The 26,327-nt window shown below is 42.1% G+C and overlaps 3 protein-coding genes across 5 annotated transcripts in view; 2 read left to right on the plus strand and 1 right to left on the minus strand.

Moving 5' to 3' along the window:
• Window positions 1-14,869, minus strand: part of ccdc146 (coiled-coil domain containing 146) — a 38,761-nt gene extending 23,892 nt beyond the window's left edge. The window contains exons 1-3 of one of the 3 annotated variants that reach the window (XM_061251490.1): window positions 14,808-14,869; window positions 8,040-8,219; window positions 188-270 (exon numbers count right to left, since the gene is read on the minus strand). In XM_061251490.1, coding sequence (XP_061107474.1) covers window positions 188-270; window positions 8,040-8,207 — 251 coding nt within the window. In that variant the 5' untranslated portion in view covers window positions 8,208-8,219; window positions 14,808-14,869. Of the gene's footprint in view, window positions 1-187; window positions 271-3,812; window positions 3,941-8,039; window positions 8,220-10,873; window positions 11,072-14,807 lie in introns of those variants that run through there. The other 2 variants (XM_061251489.1, XM_061251491.1) reach the window with 2 other exon arrangements.
• On the plus strand, window positions 4,040-7,882 carry fgl2a (fibrinogen-like 2a). The gene is made up of 2 exons (XM_061251517.1): window positions 4,040-4,797; window positions 6,303-7,882. The coding sequence occupies exons 1-2, from the start codon at window positions 4,125-4,127 to the stop codon at window positions 7,007-7,009; spliced, it is 1,380 nt and encodes a 459-aa protein (XP_061107501.1). The 5' UTR covers window positions 4,040-4,124; the 3' UTR covers window positions 7,010-7,882.
• Window positions 11,716-22,974, plus strand: fam185a (family with sequence similarity 185 member A). Its single transcript, XM_061251527.1, has 8 exons — window positions 11,716-12,208; window positions 13,995-14,104; window positions 17,572-17,664; window positions 17,874-18,012; window positions 19,111-19,152; window positions 20,031-20,126; window positions 20,592-20,726; window positions 21,781-22,974. The coding sequence occupies exons 1-8, from the start codon at window positions 11,800-11,802 to the stop codon at window positions 21,891-21,893; spliced, it is 1,137 nt and encodes a 378-aa protein (XP_061107511.1). The 5' UTR covers window positions 11,716-11,799; the 3' UTR covers window positions 21,894-22,974.
• Window positions 22,975-26,327: the final 3,353 nt, after the last annotated feature.

Here is a 26,327-nt window from a genome sequence, read left to right on the forward strand (position 1 = left end):
CTCACAGACAAGCACTGACCCTCACAGACCACCACCTCTCTCACAGACAAGCACTGACCCTCACAGACCACCACCTCTCCCACAGACAAGCACTGACCCTCACAGACCACCACCTCTCCCACAGACAAGCACTGACCCTCACAGACCTGGTTTGTAATGTTCCATCACATGGTGAGATATTTATTACCTCTTCAAGGTGTCATGGAGCAGTGTGAACTTGGCCTTCAGCTCTGCAACTTTGGTAGGACAGATTTTTCCAGCGGAAAGCAACTATAAAAGCAACGGAGTAAATACAAATGAAAAAAACAATTTAGAAACATACACATGTTGTGTGTGCAACAATATTACCCTTTCTTGGCTGTTCCCCTGCCATCGGGGGATAAGGCTAATGGGCAGGGCTAATTCTTCCCTGAATGTGGATCGGTGTGATGGAACTCATCCATGTTTGTCCAGCCACAGGGAGGCGGATGCTGCACACTCGTTATTGCGGCACACGGAATTCAGCCCGCTAACGTCGCTTTGCTGGCTGTGTTTATCCGGCGACCTGACCCGTGAGCCATTTTGGGTTTATCGCCGCTTGCGCGAGAAAAGAGAGAACATCTGTGTTTGTTTCAGCTACAAAAGGAGCAAAACAAACAAATACAGAATCCACACTGCGTTTCTGCAGATATTCTGCTAGTAAACGCTTCCAGAACTGAGTACTTTGACCTTCGGTTAGGCCCCACGGGGGAACATATGATCAAAAGGGACTGGAACCAGGGCTATACGCAACCAGGGTTAATCGTTAATCTCACTAATGCAGATATATGACATGGCTACAGCAGCGACACTACAGGAGGATCAGAGTAAAGAGTAAAGAAACAAGCGTGTCTCAGTGTGTGGGGCTTTGTGACTCACATTTGAGAGTGGAAAGTGTTTTTCTGCAGAAACGCACTCAATGTTTTTCTGCAGAAACTCGCTCCCGTAGCCAGAGAGGCTCGCCACGGCCAGCACACGGCTGGGACTAAACATTTCACCCTCAACTATTTTCTTCAGCATGATCTCTCGCTCGCTTTACAAGTCGGTGATGTAAACCCTTACGAGGCGCGGTTCCGCAGGAACATTTCTAAATTCAAGACAGATATCCGGACTAATCGCACACGCCAGAGCTCGGCCTGGATTATCTCATTTCACTTCTGCTCGTTCGAGCCTGTCGCTTCCTGTAGCCGTCGCGCTGGAACTTCACTCTCGGCCTCCGGGGAGGGCTGGCTCCACACGGGCCACGCGCTTGAAGGTGGGAACTTCACAGCCAGGAGGAAGAGACCCGAAGGCTTTACATGGCACATTTGGGGCCCGATTCACTAAAACCTTCAGCATATGCGAAACATTTTTTCCCCCATGCGAAACTAGTAACGCAGCCAATGATTGCAGCCATTTTCTGAGATACTCAAACCAACCCGCCTGGCACCAACAATCATTCCACAGTCAAAGTCACATTTCCACCCATTCTGATGTTTGAGCTGAACAACAGCTGAACCTCTTGACCCAGCCTGCATGCTTTTAGTTGCTAATTGCCACATGATTGGCTGATTAGGTATTTGTATTAAGAAGCTGGTGTACATGTCTACCAAATAAAGTGTTCATTGAGTGTAGATTAGGTTTAGGTATTGATTAAAATAGAGACACTTACACTGCTCATTTTATATTGCTAGAAGGTAAGTGACAAGAAGGAAACTGCAGTAGTAGCCTGCAATCTGTTAAGAATTACAGTAGCGTATCTGTGACGGGTGAGGGATTTGACAGTCTATTGGCCAGGGTCAGCTTTGGTCTGACCCACAATGCACCGGGACTGAACATGTGGAGCAACTTCCTCAGCTCAGCACAGGAGAGCACATAGCCCTTCACCACGTTTCCTTCACAGCACTCACTGTATTGAGACACGGTGTGTCTTCACACACTAGACAGCACTGTGAACGGAAACAAGACAGATCAACCCAGGCATTACGCTGGGGTACTGCCACAGAGGATGTAAAACAGAGTGGTTCATGAAGAACTGAATTGCTGTACCCCTGCCAATTTCCATGAAGCCAGCCTTGCGTGTTTGTTTGAAATCGTTACAGAGCTTATAATTTGACAGCAGCTTCCTTCAAGATCAGGAGTCGATTTCTTTTGGACACAAATAAGTTTAATTTACAACTTTCCCATTTATGGTAAGTTCCAACAGTTTGGGGAAGTGAGAGATACAAGTAACACCTGCAGATTCATAAATATCTTCTTTCACGCCTCATCACTAATAACCAGAGGGTTCTGACTTCTCCTTATAGTGAACTGACACAGAACAAGAAAGCTCCGTGTGTTGCGTTCACCCATATTAGAATGAATTTTAAAAACTGATTCTCTTACACTGCAATGCTGTATCACACTTAATCCAGTATTTTGGACAGGGGAGTTCACCACAGTGGTGAACAGATAGAATGAATTCTAGCTATAACAAGCTCTGGAAAATAAATAGGTACTGTACCTTGTATTACTGTACCTAGGAAAACCTCTATAATACACAGTATATCAATATAAAGCACTAGCACCATTGTTATGGAGAGTGCAGAGAGGATAACTCTATACTAATTTAAATTACATTAAAACTTAGCAACACAGAAACTTCACCCGGAAAAAAGAATGTTTTAGGGGTATAGACAGGACAACACAGAGTTTTATACATGAAGTTTTTATGGCTACTTATCCACCTGCCATAAACACTAATCATTATAAACGATGATAAAATGGCTGCTGTTCGTTAATATGTCACTAAACCACTTGGGACCTTCTGTGCTGTTGCCATACAAAAGAGAGAACCTGTGGTGGCTTTCAGTAACTGTGTGCAAGCATATTAGGTGCACAAAATAATTATTTACCCTATTAATGATATATTGCTGACCTTGATGTCTAGATGACATAGCTTGCATCTTGTACATTTATATAGCTGGGCTTTGAGGGAAGCCGTTCTTTGGAAACAACAGGGCTCCTGGCCAAACCTGAGACTCACACCTATAACAAGCCGTCAGTTCGCTTAAACTCTGGACCCATTGTGCTAAGGCTTTATTCCCATCAGCGGGGAAAACAGCAGTAGATGGAAGCCAAACTGCAGAGCTGTATGAGAGTGGAGTTCAAACACAGTAATGTTTTTTTACTTTTTAAAAAGGGTTTTTTATTCAATACAGCCATGACCTCACACCTGTCTCTACTACACGGGTGCTGTGCAGTTCACCTTTGAAGGAGAGGACTCCGTTGTGTGTGAGTACAAGGGCTGGCAGTCTCTTATCCGGAGTATGTGACATACATACACGCATGACGGCATAGGCAACGATCATGCCAACTCACCACTGTCACGCCAAAGGTAGCAGTAATGCATGAACTTACAACACAAAGTCTTAACAAACACTTCTGGAAGCAACAATATATTATTCAGAGGTACATTTAAAACAATCTATTCCTCAAGTGGTGAGAATAGGACTCTTGCACTAGTACAAAATGTTGTCATTGAAAATTCTGAACATCTAACTAACACGTGGCAATAATTTAGTTCATTAACTGCTTTCAATGTCAAAACAACCAAAGAAAACCTCAACGTTATGCTGCGATGATATGTTAAGATTACTTATTACTTCTAAATGATATCTGTGACTATAGCACATCTGGCAGAGGGCAACATTAGGATCTGTGTAAGACTGAGATAGATTCAAAACAAATATAGCACTCCTGTGAAAGGTCCAAATTATTTGCCCCTCTGTTGTAATGTGTACATACTGACAATATTAATATGAAAAACAACGAACCACAAGTGAAACCCCTGGAGAACAATTCCTACGTTGTGAATAATTTACAAAGGAAAGTTGGCTATGTCAAACACTCTGTGAGTCAGCCGATAGACCTCTCTACTGTTTCCTTTTCTCTCTGCAGTGCTGATATCAGGCTCATTTCGCCTGTGCATTATGCAACCCAGTGCAGCCCCACCCACAATATCCCCACACAGCCACTCAGCCCTCTCTGCCTTATATTAATGACACGCTCGTGAGAGGGAGAAGCAGACCAGCGCTGCCCTCCTACAGTACTCTCTCTCTCTCTCTCTCTCTGCGCTGTGAGACACCATGAGGCTGGCGCTAATGTGCGCGTGTTGGACCCTGCTGCTGTCAGTGGCCCGGGTCGCCACGGAGACGGGCGACGAAAAAGCCGCGGGGGAGAAAGCCACGGGGGAGAAAGCCGCGGGGGAGAAAGCCGCGGCCCCCGGCTGCCCGATCAGGTTCAAGTCGGCGGGGCAGTGCGGGGATGGGGAGGAGTGCCCGTACCAGGTCACCCTGCCTCCCCTCACCATCCAGCTGCCCAAGCAGTTCAAGATGCTGGAGAAGACCATGAAGGAGCTCCAGAGCCTGAAGGAGACGGTGAACAAGCTGAAGAGCTCGTGCCAGGAGTGCAGGAAGCAGGCGGACCGGGACATCCAGCAGGACAGCGGGGAGACGGTGCCGCTCGACCAGCCGGCCCGCGGGGACAACGACGAGGGCGGGAAGCCCGGCGACCACTCCAAGGACCAGCAGAGCCTCAAAATTCAGGAGATGCAGGTGAAGATGAATCGCATGTCCAGCAGCCTGAAGAACGCCCGCAGCCAGATCAACACCCTGCAGGGGCGACTGGAGGGGCTCAACCTCATCAACATGGACAACGTCAACTCCATCGTGGAAACCAAGGTGGCCAACATAACCACGGTCATCAACAACCTCAACAGCAAGTGCTCCAGTGCGTGCCCGGTTGTGACATCTCCTCAGTGTGAGTACAGGCCCCTGCCAATGTTCCGCCAGTGGCATTAGCAGCCCAACTCTGCTCCAAAGTCACAATATGTCTTTAAGATTTTTATATAGATCATTCATATAGATTTATATGTAAAACTATCTTGTGCTGCTCCACTCTGGTGTTGGAGGACATGTCAGCTTTTTTATGTTACTGTTTTGAACTTGACAAAAGCTTGATAACCTGAAAAATCTCCTAATCATGCTCTACTCGAATGTCCCTCTGATGAAAGAGTTAAAAAAGTTAAAAGTTAATCAAATATGAAAAATACATTAAATTGTTTTCTAAAAAATCTTTATTGAAAAAATATACTTTAACAAAAGGTGTCAAGCAAAAGAAGAAATAACAAATCAGAAAAATACTACATTCCATGATCCACTGTATTAATTTTAATCATTGATATCATGATCTGTATAATGAAAGGATAAGCATAAATGATGAAAGAATGAAAAATAAGTGGATATCAATTAAAAGTAACTTTACAAATGTTAAAATGTGAATCTGAATAACAGATGTGCTTATCGAAGAACAGCGAGGGAACATCTGTGAGATGTTTTCAGCGTGCTGAAATCCCAGGTTCAACCCATTTTGTGCAATTGTCCGCCAACAAAGCTTGCCAAAAAACGCTTATGTGAACCAAGACACGGTTACAACAAAAACAGTGCAGCGTAAGCATAGAAGTATTTGGGTCTATTCAACTAGATCTTAGGAATAAAAAAACAACAGGTTCAACAGACATCGCAATACTTGCTAATCAATGCTTATGATCTAGACCCAATGAGCATCAGGGATAAGTTTACACTTGCTTTCATTATTGACAAACAATTGTTTTTGGAATGGTACTGTATCAGACCTGCTATGGAAATCAACTGTATGTTTAAAGGCATTTGAAGACATTCTAATTATGGACCAAATTACTCTATTCTTTGTACATATTTAAACTTCTTGATTGTCAAGCTTTATCAGTCTTCTACTGTCTTGCCGACTTTATTGTGGTTGATATTTTCGTAAGTCTCTCGCAAGTCATGACAGGCAAACAATGAATAAGCATTTGCTGTCCTGATAACCTCATCCTGTGGGTGTTTTAATCACTTGGCATACTTCCTTTTGAACTTTAATCTCTTCCGCTGTCAATCAACATAAGTCATCTAGTTTATGAGTCCGTGACTGGTTGCTTGGGGGAAATGGAGGGGGGGTGATTTTTACATTAAAGTAGATTAATAGTACACAAACTGCATCTACAGACAGGAAAAAAACTGCCTCTGTAGATTGTCCTTCCCTTCCTGGGAAGACTTCCCCCTGCTCTCCAAAACACGCAAACCATGCCAAATGTCATGCCAACCTAAATCTCCATTTGCAAATATTATTCCGGGCTGCAGTTTGTTAGTTGGATTTGCACCCTCTCATATTTTAAAAGAAATGAATGCCTTCTGCAGACTACACTGTACAATGTACTGTGTTATAATTTATTTTTTATTTTCCAGTCCTCATAGCGCCCAGAGACTGCTCCGACTACAACATGATGGTGGAGAAAAAGAACGGGGTGTACTCAGTGACGCCCGACCCCCGGAGCGGCACCTTCAAAGTGTACTGCGACATGGAGTCCTACGGCGGGGGGTGGACCGTGGTGCAGAGGCGCATCAACGGGAGCGTCAGCTTCAACCGCACCTGGGCCGAGTACAAGAAGGGCTTCGGCAACCTCCTGGGGGAGTTCTGGCTAGGCAACGACCAGATTCACCAGCTGACCAAGGCCAAGGACATGGTCCTCCGCATCGAGCTGGAGGACTTCCGGGGCGTCCGGGAGTACGCCAAGTACGACCGCTTCTACGTTTCCAACGAGTTCCTCCGCTACCGCCTGACGGTCAGCGGCTATTCTGGCACTGCCGGAGACGCCTTGCACTTCAACAAGCACTACGACCACGACCAGAAGTTCTTCACCACCCCGGACAAGGACAATGACATGTATCCGTCCGGCAACTGCGGGGCCTACTACAGCTCCGGATGGTGGTTCGACGCTTGCATGTCAGCCAATCTCAACGGCAAATACTACAAGGAGAAATACAAAGGGGTGCGCAATGGCATCTTCTGGGGCACGTGGCACAACATGACGCAGGAATACTACCCCACCAATTTCAGAAATCCTTTCAAGACTGTCAAAATGATGATCAGACCAAAGAACTATGCACCGTGAAGCACTCACACTCTGCTGGTGACCTGAAAAAAAGGAGGTCAACCTGGTCCTTTAAGGGCCTTCTACCACTCTGCTTCCTGCTGAACGTAAAGAAATATTTATACAGTGAGAGCAAGTGCTAAAGGCACGTTTCCACTGATACTCTCACCAGCTTCCAATACAAAAACCATTTCTTTCATCAAGTATCAATATTAGAGGTTTTCAAACCGAATCCACAAGAACATGAACAATGTACTTGCACTGATGATCAGTAACAAAACTGATATACAAAAGTCAACAGGAATAAAGCTACTTTGATTGATCGCATTAAGATTCAGTTTTTAAGTTACCTGATCTTCTGCAACTTCAGCCCAATGTTACCTGAACTTGCATAGAATGCATAGAAACTTAGCTTAAGAAAACAAAGGAGCTTTGCTTATGTACTGTGCCGTTATGATCATTACCTTACACAACCTGGCTCAACTGAAAATGTTGTGAAATGTTGTGCGGTGTGTATGATACTGCCTCCTGGCTTTAGACAGTTTTATTACACCATATTCCTTTTAGGTCAGGTTGAGAATTATGAGAATGTAGTGAACAGAGGGAAATGTACAGTATTTATTGTGAAAGCTAAATAGCACTGTAATTAATATATAAGATTATATCTTTGTGCTTTGAATTGCTGGAGAAAACTTTGAAAGATATAGGCCTATTATGAACTCAACCACTGTCATCTCTTCTGTTTGACTCAAACTGAGGTAAATGATCGGTGTACAGTGTAATACTGTACTGAAGATCAGATTGTGTATATTGGAGCTTTTCTACTACCTGAAACCGTTGTATTAAAATGTATGTATTTTTTAAATGAAAATCTAATAAATGTGTTTTCTATTATTTTGTTTTTCAAGATTTTGAATTTTTAAGTTCTTGATTTAGTTTTACCTCAGAGACACTGTACAAGACTGTACACATTATTTTCAAACCTAACCAGGGAACACAGACAGTGCCATGAAACAGACAGGAAATCAGCAGCATTCAGAAATGACTGTACCTCATCTGAGCACTGGAAGGCGGGGCTGGGAGAGACGTTTTCTGGGCCTTCCTCCTCCAGATCAGGCTGCGGTGGCAGAGCCGAGACGGGCTCTTCCTCACCACTCTCCTCCTCAGAGCTGCCCTCCTCATCTTCACTGTGCCTGCTGCTCTCCTCACTGTCACTCATGGTGCAAGCCCCCTGTCCCGGCAGACGCAGTCAGACTGACATTCCTACATGTGTGCACAAACACACCAGCACGGACAGACACACTCACACACTCAGACACACATGCATGCAGGCAGATGGAATGTATACATAGTAAACTTCAATCTATCTAAACTCAAGAGGAGCTAAGAAAAGGCAACGCTTCACACAAGTACTGGATACTGGATATCTACCCCAAATAACAGGAAAATTACCAGCTGAGAATTGATAATGGGAAGATATTGTTTGTATGTTTTCTTAGTTTTTTTTGTTTTTTACAGACCCTTATCCTTTAAACAAACCATAGCAGGGACTTACAAGAATCTCTGTTACAAAATGATGTGACCTTTTTCAGTTATGTTGCCATTCATCTGCATTCCAACAGTTCTCCAAAGACAAAACTCATGAGCCCAGTCTGGCAGCCAGTGACATTGCTCATTGCAGAACAATTTCTCCTGGGAGAGGTAGTCACCTGCCATAAGTAACTACAGCCCAGCTGTGGAGTCCAGTCCTGAAGCCCATTGACTCTTGGTCATTGGCCAACAGCAGTCAAATATAATTCACTGGCTTGGCTACATTCCTTCATACAAACTCTTCTTCTTGCTCCACAACACAAGTCTAAACATTAACCCACTGTAAACATTAACCAACCACTTTTCGATGTTTACCTTTTTGTTTAAACAACACAATTCCAACCATACTTGAAAATGAAAGCAAGAGCTTTTTCTTCATATGCAAAATTATGCAAGGACGATTAATCCAAACTATTCCTTGCGCTGGCTGACAGATTTACACACCAGTGACCAGTGAGGTCCGGTAGTCTCAGCAGTTCTGTAAACATATATGCAATAGCTGTATCAAACTAGAAATGTGTCTTCAGGAGAAATGAAGCACATAATCATACCTTTAGTATACAGTGTACTGAAAATCAAATGTACATACCCCAGTGGTTGACAAAATAAATATGTCATTATAACTTAAGGCTATGGCTTCTACATGAATCTACATTCGTTAAATATGTGTGTGTCTATGTGTGTGTATAAAATAATGTATATGTAAAACAATCACATAACGTGATAACCCATTTACGTTTACTACTGTGACACAGCTTGGCAAATGCAAAAATGTATTGAACTGGTACAGTGAAGATTTTGATCAATTTGCCTTTCATGGAACCTTCAATGTCTTGACAGACCAAAATAACTTTTGTTAGGCAAATGGTTGGACATCTAATCATGCTTAAGATGAGAAGTTGGCAAACCCAGCTATACAAACACATTTTATGCAAGCCTATATTTAGCAGTACAATGAATCTCCAGATCAAAATATTGCAGGTACATAGTCATACCATAGCTCCAATATATTATGGACTATTCTCCCCTTGAGGCAATATAGCGTACGGCATGCGTACCCAATTATACATGCATTATTAACAATGACGGTCTAAAATATCCGCTATGAGAATTAAGCACACGGTTTACTTTTTTCTTTTTTACTTTAATTTCATGTGCTTTCCTAAATTTTGACTTTAATACTGCCATCTTCTGGAGGCTTCAGTTTCCACATTTAGTTTCCACATTTTAGTGTTTTTGTGAACTGGAGACATGTTTTCTCCTGAAAGATTCAGCAATGAGCAGTCATTGTAGCAGCATTCTTTTTTTTTTTTGTAGATATTTAGGATACAGTTCAAATAATTTTGCCAGCTTTAATGTGAACTGGTAAGAGGTATGTTACTTCTTTTTCATGAAATGACTAACGTCAGCTAGCTAACATACGTTAGAATTGCTCAGGTGGCTAAACTTAAATTTTAAAGAGACATCTTTCCTGAAATGAACTCGCAGTAGCTATCCCTGGTGTAAAATCCAGCTATGACCAAAATGAAATATCAGCAGGGATGACTCACAGTGAAACACGTTGCCTCTCCTCTATATATCATATGTTAACCTACTTATATAATAATATGGTAATATAATTATTTAACTTAGATTATTTGGCTAATGTTAAAAGTTCACTTTTGCCTCGCCTAGATATAGGCCTACTGACTTAATTAACATACTTGACTAGTCTAACCAGCTAACTTTGTAGCTGCTAGCTGGGAATCTACTTCTCTTACCTGAACCAAGCACTCAATTAAAACTGCACCTTAAAGTTAATCCACCTGCAACGTTTCAATCATGTTTAATACGCAATCTTCACGACTATCTTAAAATAGTTGTGACTTTCAAAATCGCGTATCTAACTTAGTTATTAAGTCTGCCACTCGAGAAAATTCTTGCGGGAGAAATCTCTGCCACCAGCTACTTCGTTTGTTTAGTGGGGACTGGTTTCCAAGGCAACCCAGAATGAAATAGTTTTTTCTAGAAGCAGACAAGCAAGTGAATTGAAACAAAATAACATCATGTTTTATAAGGGGACCTCCCATATCAGACACACATCAACAGATATTATAACGTTATAATGATATAACAATATTGTCTTTTGTTAATTATTCAATTCCATATTCCATTCCATATAGTTAGCTTAATTTTTTGGCTAATGTTAACGTTCACTTTTGCTTAGCCTAGTTATACTAACTTTAACATTAACATTATTGACTAGTCTAACCAGCTAACTTTTTAGCTGGCTAGCGAGGAATCTACTTCTCTTACCTGAACAAACCACTCAAAGAAGCTGCACCTTAAAGTTAATCCACATGCAAATTTTCAATCATGCTTAGTACGCAATGTTCATGACAATCTTAAAATAGTTGTGGCTTTCAAAATCGCTTAGCTAACGTAATTAGTAAATCCTCCTCCTCCGCTCGCTCAAATTCTTGCTGGAGAAATCTCTGCCACCAGCTACTTCGTTTGTTTAGTGGCGGGGGACTGGTTTCCAAGCCAACCCAGAATTAAACCGTTTTTCGAAGAGCAGACAAGAAAGAGAATTGGAACAAAATAACATTATGTTTTATAAGGGGACCTCCCATCTCAGATACACATCAAAAATATAATAACGATATAATAATATAACAAATGTCTTTTGTTAATGATTACATTCCATATGTTTTTTTTCCATTGATGTTAATTGGCTCAAGTTACAGGTTTTTCTGTTGTTTTATTTAAGTTAACAGTTATAACTGAATTCAGACAATATTCAATGAATTCATAAAGGCTAAAAACTAAGAAATAAAACTAAAGTTTTCTAACCACGTTGTCACACGTAGCCTATACCGTATTTTAAACCTATTTGTTCTACAATGTGCTCCTGCACAGTGCGGCTGTCGAACCCCAGTAATATGGTTAATGTAGTCAGAAGATTTCGAAGTATTTATTTTACGCTATAAAAAGAACACTTTATTGTATTATAAATAAACGTGTCCTAACGTTGATTTTATAAACAATAAAAATACATTATCATACAATATTTATCAGTTTTTAATTTCAGTCTAAATGTAACTGCCCTGATCTTGCCAACTCAATTTCCCAGAAACCCAAGCGTTATGTAGCCAGCAAAACCAAGGAAGTGCTTGTTTACAGCGAGTCAGACTTCGAGCAATGTTTTAGGCAACTCGTTTTGGATTTACTCATCAGCCATCATGTGCTTGGTATTAGCGACAAAGCAATTGTCTCGAATACTTTCAGCCTGTAAAAATGGTTCCTCTGATGCATTGTTCTCGCACACGTTCAGGGCAATCTCGACTTCTCCGCGTTTTCATTCCGCGACTGAGCTGAATAAGCCTCTGAAGCAATGGACTCTGGTTGTTCACCCTTTCAGCACTGTTCGAGTTCAGCTGCGCTGCAATATATTAGTGCAGCCGCTGGATCCCCACGCCTTCCCCGGAGCAAATAGGGCGTTTATCACAGTGAACGGCACCAGCGCAGACCAAGGACTGAAGCTTGACAACTTCCACGTGCAATATAACGACCAAAACAAGGAACTGACCATATTGTCCGAAAAGGTCAATAGTAATGTGTCTGTTGAACTGACAGCTCCAATTAAAAGTGGTAAGTTTCCACCACATGGCCATCACATGTTATTAGCGGTAATTGAACAGAAAGGCATCCAGGTCTGTATTCACGTAGCCTACTAGTAACGTTATACATAGCGAGATGACATTGATCTGATTAGATCACGTTTATAAATAATTTGATTCTGCACAGTGTGTGCGGTGGGTCCAGATCATCACCGATACTATTGAAATAACGTATTCCATTCGAATCGGATATTCCGAGAAAGTAGTCAAATCGACCAGTAGCTTACAGACATTATATTGTCAAATGGTCCTCATCCAAGGTGAGTTAAATAAGATGTCAGGTACTGTATTTTACAAACTTGACTAGGGGCCTGTATCACGAAGCAAGATTACGGAGCTGGATACCTGCACTGATTAAAAGTATCTCAAGTATCTCTGTTCAATTGGGATGCCTTCAGTATGTCTGCAGCAGCTCTTCATGAAGTGTACTTCTGTGATACAATGCACAGTTTATTTCCCAGCTGGTAGCGCAGGTTCTCCTGCTCTCGCTGATGGATGGAGGTTAATGGATGTTGGAGCACATATTCTTAAGTCTATATATAAGTATATATATAATCTGGTTGTAGTGATAAGACTTGCTTGGATACATTGCATGCAATGTGACACTCCAAACTGACATGAGAAAGGAAAAATGGGTTTTAAAACGGGCAAGGTCAAAGTCAAAATCCTACAGATGTATAGAAGAGGTGAAAAAGTTTTACTTTCTTGACAATAATAACCAAAAATGACCTTGCTTTATGGGTCATTAGTCATTTTTATTGAAAATAAGTTAATGATGACATACTATTAGACCTATTTTAAATCATACAGATCACAGTTATGGATTCAAAAAGCTTAAAATACACCTACAGTGGGCTCCAGAATTGCTGGCACAAAAAGGCTGCATATAATAAACAGCACAGATAGTAATGTATTTGTTATGTTCAAACATAGGGGAAAACTAGATACTTTTATTTAAATTCATTTACTCTCATGTTTCAGTGTTTTTTTTTATTAAGTAACAATTAACAATTAACCCCTAATAATTATTGTTAATAAAATCAAACTGAAATTGGCAATAGAATTTGAATTAATTTACTAAATCTTGATCTAAAGGAACTATGTTGTGTCATTCTTGTTTCACTAGAGTATAAAAATGAGGTACTGAGCATGCAAAATCCCTTTTCATCCATCAGCGTGGGAAAAGCAAAATAACTGTCAATTCAGAAGTTAATTAGCCATCATAAGTCTGGTAATGGGTTCAAAAAACGTGTAAACGGTTAAACATACCACTTAGCACTATAATAATGATAATAAAAAAAGTAAAACATATAGAATGGTTACAAACTTGTCAGGAAGAGGATGCAAGTGCACATTGTCCCTGTGGATGGTGAGCAAGATGAACCCAGAGATCACAGTTTACGAATTGCAGAGATTGGTTGCATCTTGGGGTCACCTCGTCTCAAAAAGTACAATAAATTAGCCCCTCCATATCAAACAAACTGTTTGGAAGGGTGGCATAAAGACAGCCCTTTGTCAAACCTCGTTGGAATTATGACTAGAAGACAGAGCTATGGTCAGATCAGACCAAAATGGAATGTTTTGGCCACACACACCATCAACAAGAGGAATTCATACAAGGAAAAACACCTCATACCTACTACATATGGAGTTGGGCCATTGATGTTTTGGAGATCTTTTGCTGCCAGTGGTCCAATATTTTTCCAATGCAATGTCTGGGTAAAAATGGTGCCATTCTCCTTTTGTGATTTGTACAGATTTGCACATTACAACATTGGGGGAGGGGAACGTGAAGATCCAAAAGATGGAGTGTGACACCTGCAGAGTGCTCACCGAGACTGGACACTGTGTCCTGCAGTCAGTGAAGGTAAGGCATGTTTGTGTTCCTTTTATCCCTATAACACCCTTTGCTCTTTGTGTCTCAGCTCAAAGTGTTATTGTAACTTCACAAGAGAGGCGACGTTGAGTGCAGTGTGTGACACTGTAATGCATGTTTTGCCCAAGAAAAGTTTTTTTAAAATATATCTCCACTAGATGGCACTCGTGGTTAAGTTACACGGTACTGAGGTTCGCTAGGCTGCAGTAGCTTTTTCCAAAGTGGGCAACAGTTGCCATTGTTACGAATGAAATTAATATGGGTATGCACTTTATTCCAGAGACTCCAGGCTATCTTGCATGGTTCCATTTTATTATCAATTAAAACAGTCTACGAGTCCCTTTTTCACTGTGTGCTGCTTTGAAGTCCTGACATGGTTTTAGGGAAATTGAAGGGGGGGGGGGGTAAGCACTAGCAGATTGTAGCCTTGTAAAGGGAGGCGATTGGTCAGTTTCCCTTAACATAATTAGAAACAAGCATGCCTATCACAGCGGGATGTACACATATGTCGACAGGTCCGTAAGTATTTGGACAGTGGTACAATTTCTGTTCATTTTGCTGTACTCCAACACGTCGGATTTGAAATTAAACAATGTGTATGAGGTTAAAGTGTAGACTGTCAACTTTAATTTGAGTGTATTTATACCTATGTCGGGTGATCTGTGCAGGAATTACATTACCTTTTTATACATACCAAACAAAATTGGACAGTTGGCTTCTCGGATGTTTCTGATTAGTTGGGTGTATTCAATTGCTTCCTTAGTGCAGGTATGTTAGGTAGGTAAGAGCTTTCAGTATCTAGTTTTGATTCTAGGCAATCTCTGGCATTGACATGAGGACCAGAGTTGTGCAAATTAAAGTCAATGAAGCCATTATAAGGCTGACATATAATAAGTAAACAGTCCGAGAAATAGGCCAAACAATAGGCTTACTGAAACAAACTGTGTGGAACATCATGAAGAAGAAAGAGAGCACTGGTGTACGTTTGGAATTATTGCTTTGCTGTCGGATGAAGCGCTGTCCAATGAGGACACATAACAGCTTCCAACGGCAATCAAAAGCCTAGAATCAAGTCAAGACACTGAAAGCTTTTTTATACACACACTAAGGAAGAGATTGAATACACCTGTCTAATCAGTGACAGCTGGGAAGCCAACTGTTCGATTACTTTTGGTCCCCTAAAATGGGGGAGGGATGTAATTCCTACATGGATCACCTGATATGAATGTAAATATTCTCAAATTAAAGGTGACAGTCTGCATTTTTAAGTTCATATTCATTGTTTCATTTCAAATACAATGTGCTGGAGTACCGAGCAAAAAGAATGTCAATTGTACCAGTGTCCAAATATTTACGGACCTCACTGTACATACAGACGGGTGACAAATTAAAGGAAAAACCTGAATAAATGAGGGGAGAAGCAAAACGAATGCAGACGCTTCCATACAGGCGTACTGCATGATACAATTAAGCAATTAACATCCTAGCATGTATAAAAATGCTGACCAGTTAACCTCAATCTTGGATCAAGATGGCAAGAAGAACAGATACAAGCGACTTTGAAAGAGGCTTCATTACTGGGGCACATACAACAAGAGCTTCATCGCAAAGACTGCTCAACTGGCTAGTGACTAAAATGACATCTGTATTTAGATCTATGGGAAAGACAATAGGATCAGCCAGTAATCGGTAGCTAAATAGGGTCAGAAATTCGATGACTTTGATGCTTGTGGATTAGTGTGAAATGTCAGGAAAAACAAAAAGCAACTCTTCCCCAGGTGACTGAGAATGTCAGTGCAGGATGTGATCAGACTGTGTCAGCAAGAGCAGTCCGTAAGTGCGTAAACCCCTCATTACCTTTGAGAGTTCAGTGCTGCAAAATCATTTGCACTGGCCTACAGAGATGTGGAAAGAAGTGATATGGTCAGATCAGTAACCCTTCATTATATTCTCGACAAGTGGGTGTGTGGCATACACCAAGAGAATGGTACAGGCCTGAAATCTTGACCCCTACAGTGAAAGGGTCTGTTATGCAGTGGGGGGCATTTTCCTGGCATGGCAGGGTCCACTTGTCTCCTTAGAGGGAAGGGTCACTGCAAATCAATACAAAGTTACATTATTGGCATTTGGCAGACGCTCTTATCCAGAGCGACGTAAAGTTGATTAGACTAAGCAGGAGGCAATCCTCCCCTGGAGCAATGCAGGGTTAAGGGCCTTGCTCAAGGGCCCAACGGCTGTGCGGATTTTATTGTGGCTACACCGGGATTAGAGCCACGACCTTGCGTGTCCCAGTCATTTACCTTAACCACTACGCTACAGACTGCCCCACAAGTTATGCAGAGTGATGACCTTTATCCTAACCATTTCTATCTCATGGGAGTGGTCTCTTCCAGGATGACCCCATTCCCAGGGCATGAGTGGTCACTGAATGATGCGACTTGTATGATATGGGCTTCGCTGTCACGACCCAATTGAACACCAATGGGACCCAATGCGTTGGACAGCGCTCTCCACCACCATCAGAACACCAAATGAGGGAATATCTTTTGGAAGAATGGCGTTACATCCCTCCAGTAGAGTTCCAGAGACTTGCAGAATCTACGCCAAGGTGCCGTGAAGCTGATCTGGAGCCTGGTGGTGACCCAACACCTTACCCAGTCACTTTATGTTGGTTTATCCTGTAATTTCTCACCCCTCTGTATATACCCATATATTTCCACTCAAAGTACTTCAGTAATGGAAGTTTGATTGGAACCAGGTGTTATGGTCAGATGAGACCAAAATTGCTATACCAAAAATGGCTTTTTGGTAGCTATGCATACACCAGTGGTGGGTTTCACATTGGAAGAAGGATGCTTATGTTGAAAAGATTGTCATGCCAATTGTCGAATGTGTGGATCTTTGACGTCACGGGCTTGTTTTGCATCTAAGGGCTTGTTAATGTGGAATCATGATCTCCAGTACAGTACAGACTAACATAATTTGGCCCCTGACGTAACCCCAGGAAGCTGGAACTTGGCTACACATGGATCTTCCATGAGACGACGATCCAAAGCATACCTCAAAATCAACCAGGAAATTGATTGAAACTGACCGCGAAATCACTGTGCAATGGGCCACCTCAGTCTCCAGACTGGAGCCCAAATTAAAATTACTGGTTTGAATTGATGAGGGCAGTCCACAGCTGTAGACCAAGGGATCTAAAAGCTTTTTGAAAGATGCTGTATGGATGAATAGTCATATTGTTCATATTTCACACCCAATATCGTATACATTCCCAAATTCTGATAACTAGGTTGAGATGTCAACAGAGGACTTCTGGAGGATTCTGGTAATCGTTAAAAAGAATGCATACAAAAAAAAAAAGTCATTTGCAAAATGTAATGCTGTACTCCCTGGTGGTCACTCCTGTCATTGCTGTGGCATCCCTTGTGCTTACAGTTGTCTGTGTTTTCTAGAGTCACAAGGTGCTTGTGCAGTCTGTCGGAGGAAACATCATATGCCTCGGCACCATACATGGCAACGTGGACATGAGCACATCTGGAAACAGTGTAAAGTCTTCCTTTTTAATTATTCACATGCCATTTCAGCATCCACAGTCCTCTGGAATTGTTCCTTCAGACTAATTCACTTTTTACTTTGTACTGAAAATTTTAACTTTGAAAAATTATAATCACTTAAACTTTGTGAAAAAGTAAAAAAAAAAACCACAAAACAAGCGAACAAAAACACACAGTTACATCATTGCTTATACTTCCAGATGGTCAATATCAAAAAGCTCCAGGGAACCAGCATGAATGTATCGACGGAGCATGGGCCACTGAAGGTCAAAGCCATTTATGCAGAGTCTACCTCTGTGTCCTCTGCCTCAGGGAAAATCCAACTGGGAAACGTGCATGGTAAGTACGGACGAGATCGCTTCCTCTGGATTGTGACCGTAAATAGCACCTCTCCAAATGGCATTCCCTAGTTGTCCAAAAGGATGGAGGCTCTACGTCTGGGCTATGCCTGTCATTTGGCTCTGGTGTCTTATGTCCGGTCTGGTTTTTACCGACGCCAGAGAAATGTGGTATATGTGGTTTGAATGACGAGTGTAATGACAGTGCAATGTGGTAATTTATTTACAATTTACAATGCGTCTAGAAAGAGGGAAAAGCCTGAAGTGGGAGAACAGTCTGAAGTAATTGCCCCACGCTGTACACCATGTCTACAAAGGGGGATGGAAACAATTAGTCATGTCTGTTCACCAAACCCAGAGTGCTGCATCCCTTTGGAGCAACAACAGAAAAGAAACGGCAAGAAATATACATGGATGTACACATGAAATGCAGTGCAGGCCACACCGCTTCCCAGAGATAGTTTCCCCTCCCCCATTTATTTCACCCTTGCTTTTGAGACCTAGCCACAACAGCCCCCCACAGCCCTGGGCTTCCTGTGAGACAGTCTTTGTGTTTGGAAACAGAGAGAAAAGCCCTCTCTCCCCTCTACACATCTGTGCAATCCTGTCTATATTGGTGGCCCACACCTCACCTCTTCTGGCAAAAAATAACAACAAAAAAAACCTCACTGTAAAAGTGCTTCCTTCTTAAAATTGTTTCAATTTGAAAGCGCACAGCAGGACTCTAGCGTTAATTAAAAACTGCACTGCCCTAGTGTATTCTGGTATTTTAATGCTCTCCCTCTCCCTTGGTCACTGACTGGAACTTTTTTGGGGGAATTCGATGCTATGGATAATATTGATGTAACTGTTGCAGGATTATATAAGCTATGTTACAGGTAGGAGTATATGACTGCTCGCAGTTACGGTCAAAAGTCATTCACATTCCGCTTGAATTGGCACTGTACTTCATACCGGTGTCAGTACTGCAATTGAAGGAAAATATTTTTTTTAGTCAGCTCGACTCTTTATGCAATAGTGACTACGTGACTATGCTATGCTCCAGTTGAAGCTTGGCCTTTTTAATGTATTGATGCACATGTTTCACTGTTTTCCACAGGAGATGCCACGGTACGGAGTAAACTGGGGGATGTAATTGTCGGTATGTGGACCATTTACATATATAAGATTGTTCTTTTTTTTTATGTGTGAAATAGGAAATATGGTAAATAGTTTTTTAGTCCTTTTTAAAGGACCAATCTTTTTCCACTAAGCTTTCGACTGTTTTGCTTCGTTCTCCTCTCTAGCTCTGGTTTCAAACATACTGTATCCATTTATATTAAGCTATTTTTCGACAAGCAGTGATTATGCTGAAACCAAAATTATAGCTTTGAATGTGCAGGCTTGGAGGAACACGTTGCGGAGCGGTCGAAAAGGTTGAAACCGAGTAAACATCGGACGCTCCGGACGACAATATCACGGAAGCAACCTTCTCGCCTTTCATTAATGACAACAAAAAAAAGGCAGCGTGTTGCCATGGAAAACCTAAACGCAGAAAGAGCGCTTGTACTCGGGCAGGGTTGAAGGATTTGGGAGACTGCACAGCTGTACGGGAAAGCTGAGAGCTGCAGCGGAGTGTGTGAAAGTATTTCTCTCCTGTGAAAGAGGGTATTGTGTGGGGGGAGGGGTGGGTTGGTGGGAGATCTCCTCTGCCCTGCCCGCTCTCTGTCCAATTCCTGCCCAGCTGGGGCAGCCTGTGACGGGTAGGGAGGCCGGTCCCGATCCTGCCAGAACCCAAAGTCACAACACGAACAACAGGCCCACTCAGGAAAATGTGTTTCAGGAAAGCTGGCGAACGCACCCCGACGCCTGCGGTTTTAAAAGCTCTGCTTCCCAATGTCATAAACCCTGGACACGGTTAAAACTGGTTAATGTGACTGTGGGCAGGAGGGGTTCCGCGGTAGGCGTGCCGTACGTGTGGCACAGCACTTGGCGCGTGACTTGCGAGCAGCTCGCTGCCATTTTCTGCCTTTTCCGCAGACGGGTCAAACGGCCACCTGGAGGTTTGGTCCCAGGAGGGGGACATCGACGCCTATGTGGGACGGGAAGGGTCTGCAGAGCTGCGCAGTAAGCAAGGTAAAAATGGCTTTCATTTGCGGCACGATCCGTAGTCTCTCCTGCTGGACCGACACACGAAGACTGTCTGAATCCGCCACTCGACACAGTTGTTGCTCAAGTCTGGTTACAGTTAAATCTCCAACATTTATCTCAAATGTAAATCAATAAATGTAATGTAATTACACAGGCATGTTTGCATCCAGTAAAAAAGCTGTACCTCTGTAAAACACACTGTGTAGATGTGCAGTGACTATTATGAACCTCAGTATAACACAGTGTGGATGTGCAGTGACTATTATGAACCTCAGTAAATCAGTGTGCATGTGCAGTGAGTGACTGTATTATGAACCTCAGTAAAAGACACAGTGTGGATGTGCAGTGAGTGACTGTATTATGAACCTCAGTAAAACACAGGGTGGATGTGCAGTGGCTGACTGTATTACGAACCTCAGTGGGTAATGGGTGCAGTGTTCACTTCGCCAGGGTCCATCTCAGTGAGGGTCCCGGCCTCTATGCGGGCAGCTGTGCTGTTGTCTGGAGCCTCAGTGGAAGTCAGCCCTGAGATCAGCCTACACCAGGTGGAGCAGGAGTCCACCAAAACCTACACCACCCTCACCGGTGAGCTCCTCACATCCTCACATCCTCACATCACCGCACTGATTCACCTGATTTGTTTATGTTCACCTTTACTTTTAAGTTAGGGGACACTATTGTAAGTGACGTCCAAGGCAATTATTAGACAGGTCACTAAATGTATATGCAGATATAGCCACAAGTTCTTAAAAGAGAAGATTCACATTTAGATGTTGCTATTATAAGCAGTGATGGTAGAATACAGTAGACTGAGACATCACTTTCCCAGAAGTTGCTATTTTAGGATAACCACAGTCATGTTCTTGTGTGTTATAGCTACTGGTAACGCTCAGCTTATAAAGCTGTTTATGTTCCACTTGTTTTTGCCTTCTCCCTCTGGAAACGGGAGAGTTGCCTGGAAGACAGTTCTGAGGTACTGGCATCTTAAGAGCCCAAATGACAGTTTTCCCCTGAATCTCCTCATGTCAGCCAGGCCTGGAGAAATGCACTTTAACAGCAAGCAGGAGATGCCTGCTCACTGCTAATGCTATGACCCAGCTTCAGCAGCTGCAGTATAAACCTACTTAGCATCTGAGTTTACTTTTAGTTAGAATGGTTTTCTGTGCAGTGCAGTGTTCCCGACATCCTGTGTGCTGCCTGCAGGTGAAGTAAGCTTCACCATTTTGGTTTGGTTTGGTTTTGTTTTGTTTCCTTGTAACAGTGAGGGAGGCCTGTAGGAGAGGCCTGGTGGTTAGTACAGTACACAGGGGTGAGTCAATTGCTCTGTCAGGCCCCTGGAGTCAGCGGGCTGGGAAGCCGCGCACTGTCTCTCCGGAAAGGCCACGCAGAGTTTGCAACCGCAGGACTGCGAGGGTCCTGTGAAAAGGGTCTGGCACACAGTGTGTTCAGGGGAAAGCCCCCCCCCCCCTCCGGGCTCCCGGCCAATAGCAGAGCGGACGGACTCAAAGCGCTCGGACACACGTCCACGCGGCCTGTCGCTTCGGGGCGGAAACGCGGGGCCGTAAATCGGAGCGCCCGTCAGTCAGGGACGGCAGGGACGAGCTCTGGCAGTAACTCCGGCTCCTTTCCCTCTGCGCAGCTCTTCTGAACGGAAAAGCAGAGGGCGGGCAGTGGATCAAAGCCCAGGCGGAGAGGGCCACCGTCAGCCTGAGGACGCAGAGCTGGTTTGAGTCGCTCAATCTCGGTGACTGAGGAGCCTGGGAGGACAGCCAACGATGGAGCTGTTGCAGGAAGTCTTACCCGCTCAGACATGAGCGGAGTTCTTAGAGCTTTGGGCAGCTTTTAGTTCATGTTCTTGTTGTTTTTATCTGTTGTGTGTTTCTCAGATTAACGAGCATTGCTGTAACTGCCCGCACCAGTCATACTCTGGTCTGTGAAATTTCACTCCCAGATGTGACCAAAGCTACCTCAGCTTGGAGCACTACCTTTTCGCATCGAAAACCGTGTCAGTCATTACTGTATGCGCTGCGAATGAAATACGTAACCAACAGACACAGAACAGATTTAATGCATTAATTCACGAAGTAGAGAATGCATTTTAAAGGAGTAACACAGCGGTTGGTCACACTTTCTAGGTTTTTATATGCAATTTGCACAAGGGGCTTTGAAGAAACACGATGAAAGTATTAAATATGTCTGGTCTTTTAGTTTTGGAGAAGCAAGTGTTTTAAATTTAAATTTTAAAACGGTTGAGAATGTTCTCCTAGTAGTACGTCACACGAGGATAACCACTCCCCATATCCCTCCCCTATAACTTGTGAGCCACAGTTTGCACCACTGGCCTACAGGAAAGAGGGGGCACGTCATAGCTAATTGACAATTAGGCTTAGAAAAATAAGTTATAAAATACTTGTAAATGTAAAGACAACTGGGAAAGTGTCACATCCAGGCACCATGTTACTCCTTTAAGGCTTGAGCCCTGGAGAGTAGTTCTGTTAACTGCCAAACCCATTATTTTGTTGTTTTTAACTTTGTGGTTTACAAATCTTTGTTTAAAAAAAAAAACTGTATCAAAATGCGTTAACATTTCAGTTTGGCAGTTTGTTTGATTAATTTTGCTGTGAAACTTTGGCAGAACAAACCCATGAAACTGCCTTATTTAAATAAAGCTCACTGTTGCGTCTAAAGTCATTTGGCATGAACATTTACTGCAGGCGCTATGTCCAAACTGTCGTGTAATGTAGATATGTACAGTACAAGGTAATGCATGGAGCGTAAAGTTTGAGGAAGCTTTGAATAAAATTATTACGGATGAATGTGTTATTACATTACACTTCCAGCTGACTGTTTCAGTAATTGACTGATTGTTAAAAAATACATTTAATTTCTCCTGTGTCATTGCAGAGCATATGCTGTTTACAGTTTATTCAGATGTACAGTACCAGTCGATAGTTTGGACAGACCTTGCCTTTTTCAGATTTCCTCTAATCAAACTATTTACATCTGGTCAAAGTGCAGATTCTCAGCTTTTATTAAACCATGTTTTTTACATTTTTTGTTTCACCGTGTAGTAATGACAGCACTTTTTATACATAGCCCCCCATTTCAATGTTTGAGACAAATTAACATAATGTCAAATTAAATAGTCATGTTTTGTATTTGGTTGCATATTTGTTGCATGCCATGACTTCCTGATGTCTGTGACCGATCAACTTCATCAGAGTCTGGATATCTTATTTTCAGGTCCTACAAGCGATACAGTAACTTATTTGCATTTGAATGGATCTCTTGCCAGCCTCTAATGACCGTGCTGCTACTAGATATACAGTAGATAATTCAAGGGTTGTTTCTCCTGAATAATTGTTCCATTGAGTTCAACAGGAAAATTAGTCAAGAGAAATGTCCTTTGTAGTACCTACAGTAGGGGTGTCAAACTGAATACCCAGGGGGGCCGCAGTGTGTTGGGGTTTCCTTCCAATCAGCTGTCAATAAAGGCTTTGAGAACAAGGTGTGTGTATACTTTAGCCAATCAATGACTTGAATGAACCACAGGTGCTGAGAACTTCCTCATCTGATACCTTGGACCCTTGATGACAAACAAATGTGTTCCGTAGTGCATTGCTTTAATTTACAGCTGAATCTAGTCCCACCCCCCAGTTCCCATAGAGATGCGTTCAAATTCAACCTAAAAATAAGATATCTAGACCCTAGTGATATTGATAGGTCACAGACTTCAGGAAGTCATGGAATGCAAAAAATATGCAACCAAATACAAAACATGACAATTTAATTTGACGTTATGTTAATTTGTAACATTGAAACACGGGACTACGTATAACAAGTACTGTAATTACTACATGGTGAAGCCAATATGTACAAAAATACCCTTTAATAAAAGTGGAGAATCCGCACTTTGACCACATATGAATTGTTGTTGTTGATTACAAACAGAGGAAATGGTACATTAACAGGAAAAAGCAGAAAAGGGTAAGGTGTGTTCAAGCCTTTGACTGGTACTGTAGGTGACCAAAAATACAGTCATTTAAATGGTAACATACAAGATGATGATGTTAAGTATGAAGCGTATGGACAGACCTGGTTCTTAACTTGCCAGACACTGTACCTTGGTAATATCTCGTTCCAGCAGAGGCTGGCTGAGCGCAGCTTGGTCCGGTGCACTGCGGAATGGTCTGGAACGTCTTCCAGCTCCTGCTGAGAGGTATTGGCCCCCAAGTGCACTGCGCTGGCCAAGGCAAACTGTCTGGCACCGAGTCATTATACTGGTATGTGGCCTTAAAAAATTGTACAGTGTGTGGAGCTACACACTACCATGCTGCGCGGGGGATGCTCTGGCCAGGTGGCTGAGTTTGGATCCAGGTGTTAGTGGATGGCGCTAGCACTGTACTGGTGCAGAGACTGGTTGTTTTTTTTTTTTGTCTTTTTGAAGCCAAGCCGACTGCAGACAGTGTCCACCGGTACATAACGATGGCTATTTTCCATTAACCTATTTTTGGTACTTTTGGATGCCAACTGTATCCTACAGTGTTATTTGTGTAGGCTTACACATTTTAACAGTATTTAAAATGCTAGGATAAAGAAAGTACAACAATGTACAGTACTGTGCAGAATTCTTAGGCACCCTAGACTTATATGTTTATTTGTTTGTGTGCGTTAGTATAAAAGAACACATTTGAGATTTCCAAATATTCATTTTCCAAAATATTTAATTTTACAGAGACATTTTTGTATTTAATTTAAAAAAGTAACATATTACTGTAAGCAATTGACTACTTTTTACATAAAAACCTGATCAAGGCTGTCTGAGATCAGATGCAAGGAGCCAACCAAAGACTGCAGAAGAACTGTGGCAAGTTCTCCAACATGCTTGGAACAACCTCCCTGCTGATTGTCTTATAGAACTGCTGGACAGCATTGGCCATCTCAGAGAAGTGATGCAGTTTTAACGCCAAAGGGTCATCACAAAAAATATTGATTGGATTCAGTTTCTGCCAAATTACTAAAATGTAATGTAAAATGTATAGTAAGTTTATTTAGGACCTTTCATTGAATTATTTTTGAAAGAATCTTATCTGTACACAATGTTATACAGGTGCCTAAGACTTTTGCTCAGTACTGTATACAGATCCTAGAATGAGCTAGGATAAAGATTCCCATGCTTCACAGTTGATGCCATCAGAAGTTTGACGGCTCCTATCAACAGTGTTGATGCCCAGTGCAGTAAAATTGTCATTGGCAACAGGTGCTCCATCAAAAACACAAACCCTGCAAAATATACAACAACATTGCATAAAACATTTTTAAAATTGTAAAAACAGACGCACAGTACGTACAACCACGTTCTATTTCAGTAACACAATTTTAGGCTATATTTCTAACATTCTGTTAAATTAAAGGCAGAAAAGCACATTCTTTCTTTTCGTGATAGACTGAATTATGTGATTAAATGCAACCGTTTATCAATGTATACTATTTATAACTATAGCAGCTGGCAACAGCCTGTAGATTTTTTTCAAACTTCAGGCAGTTGTTACTGTTGCACGTGTTATTTCAGTTATTTCCCACTGCTGCACATGAGATCTATTAATATTCTATAAATGTTTAAGAACTCCGATTTCATCAGTTTTCCTCAGGTTTCCATAATTTACAACAATTTTGCCATGACTGCTCCAGGAGTTCAGCCAATATTTTCCTTGACAAACACCCAGCCTTATTCATGGTGAGATGGTGCTGTGTGAACATACCAAAATTTGTGATTGCATCCACATCCACATTTGTTACCAAATATGGGATGCTACAGATACACACCAGATTATTTTATTCGAGCACTTTTGCGATTTCTTCAAAAATTACGACATTTCTCTGCTCAATATATACTTCTAGGGAAATTATGTGAACCGAATGAATGTGGTTCATAATGTCCGTCTGTACATTATTATGTCTTATTACATTGTGATGACTCTCCTTCCCTTACACACTTTCCAGATGAGTCAAAAGGCAGCCCTTTGAATTGTTGAGCGGCTCATCAGGCGATTTGGGTCTGTTGTTCAGTCGCTACATGAAAAGCTGAAAGTCTTAATTAACACCTGTTGGTTTTGGAGCAGTTGAGAAGCAGTTCTGAAGCGGCTAGAACCGCTTTGTTCTTTCTTCCTCCCCGGATCTACAACG

This window comes from Conger conger, chromosome 8 (assembly GCF_963514075.1).
Source record: "Conger conger chromosome 8, fConCon1.1, whole genome shotgun sequence".
In the NCBI taxonomy this organism is placed as follows: domain Eukaryota; kingdom Metazoa; phylum Chordata; class Actinopteri; order Anguilliformes; family Congridae; genus Conger; species Conger conger.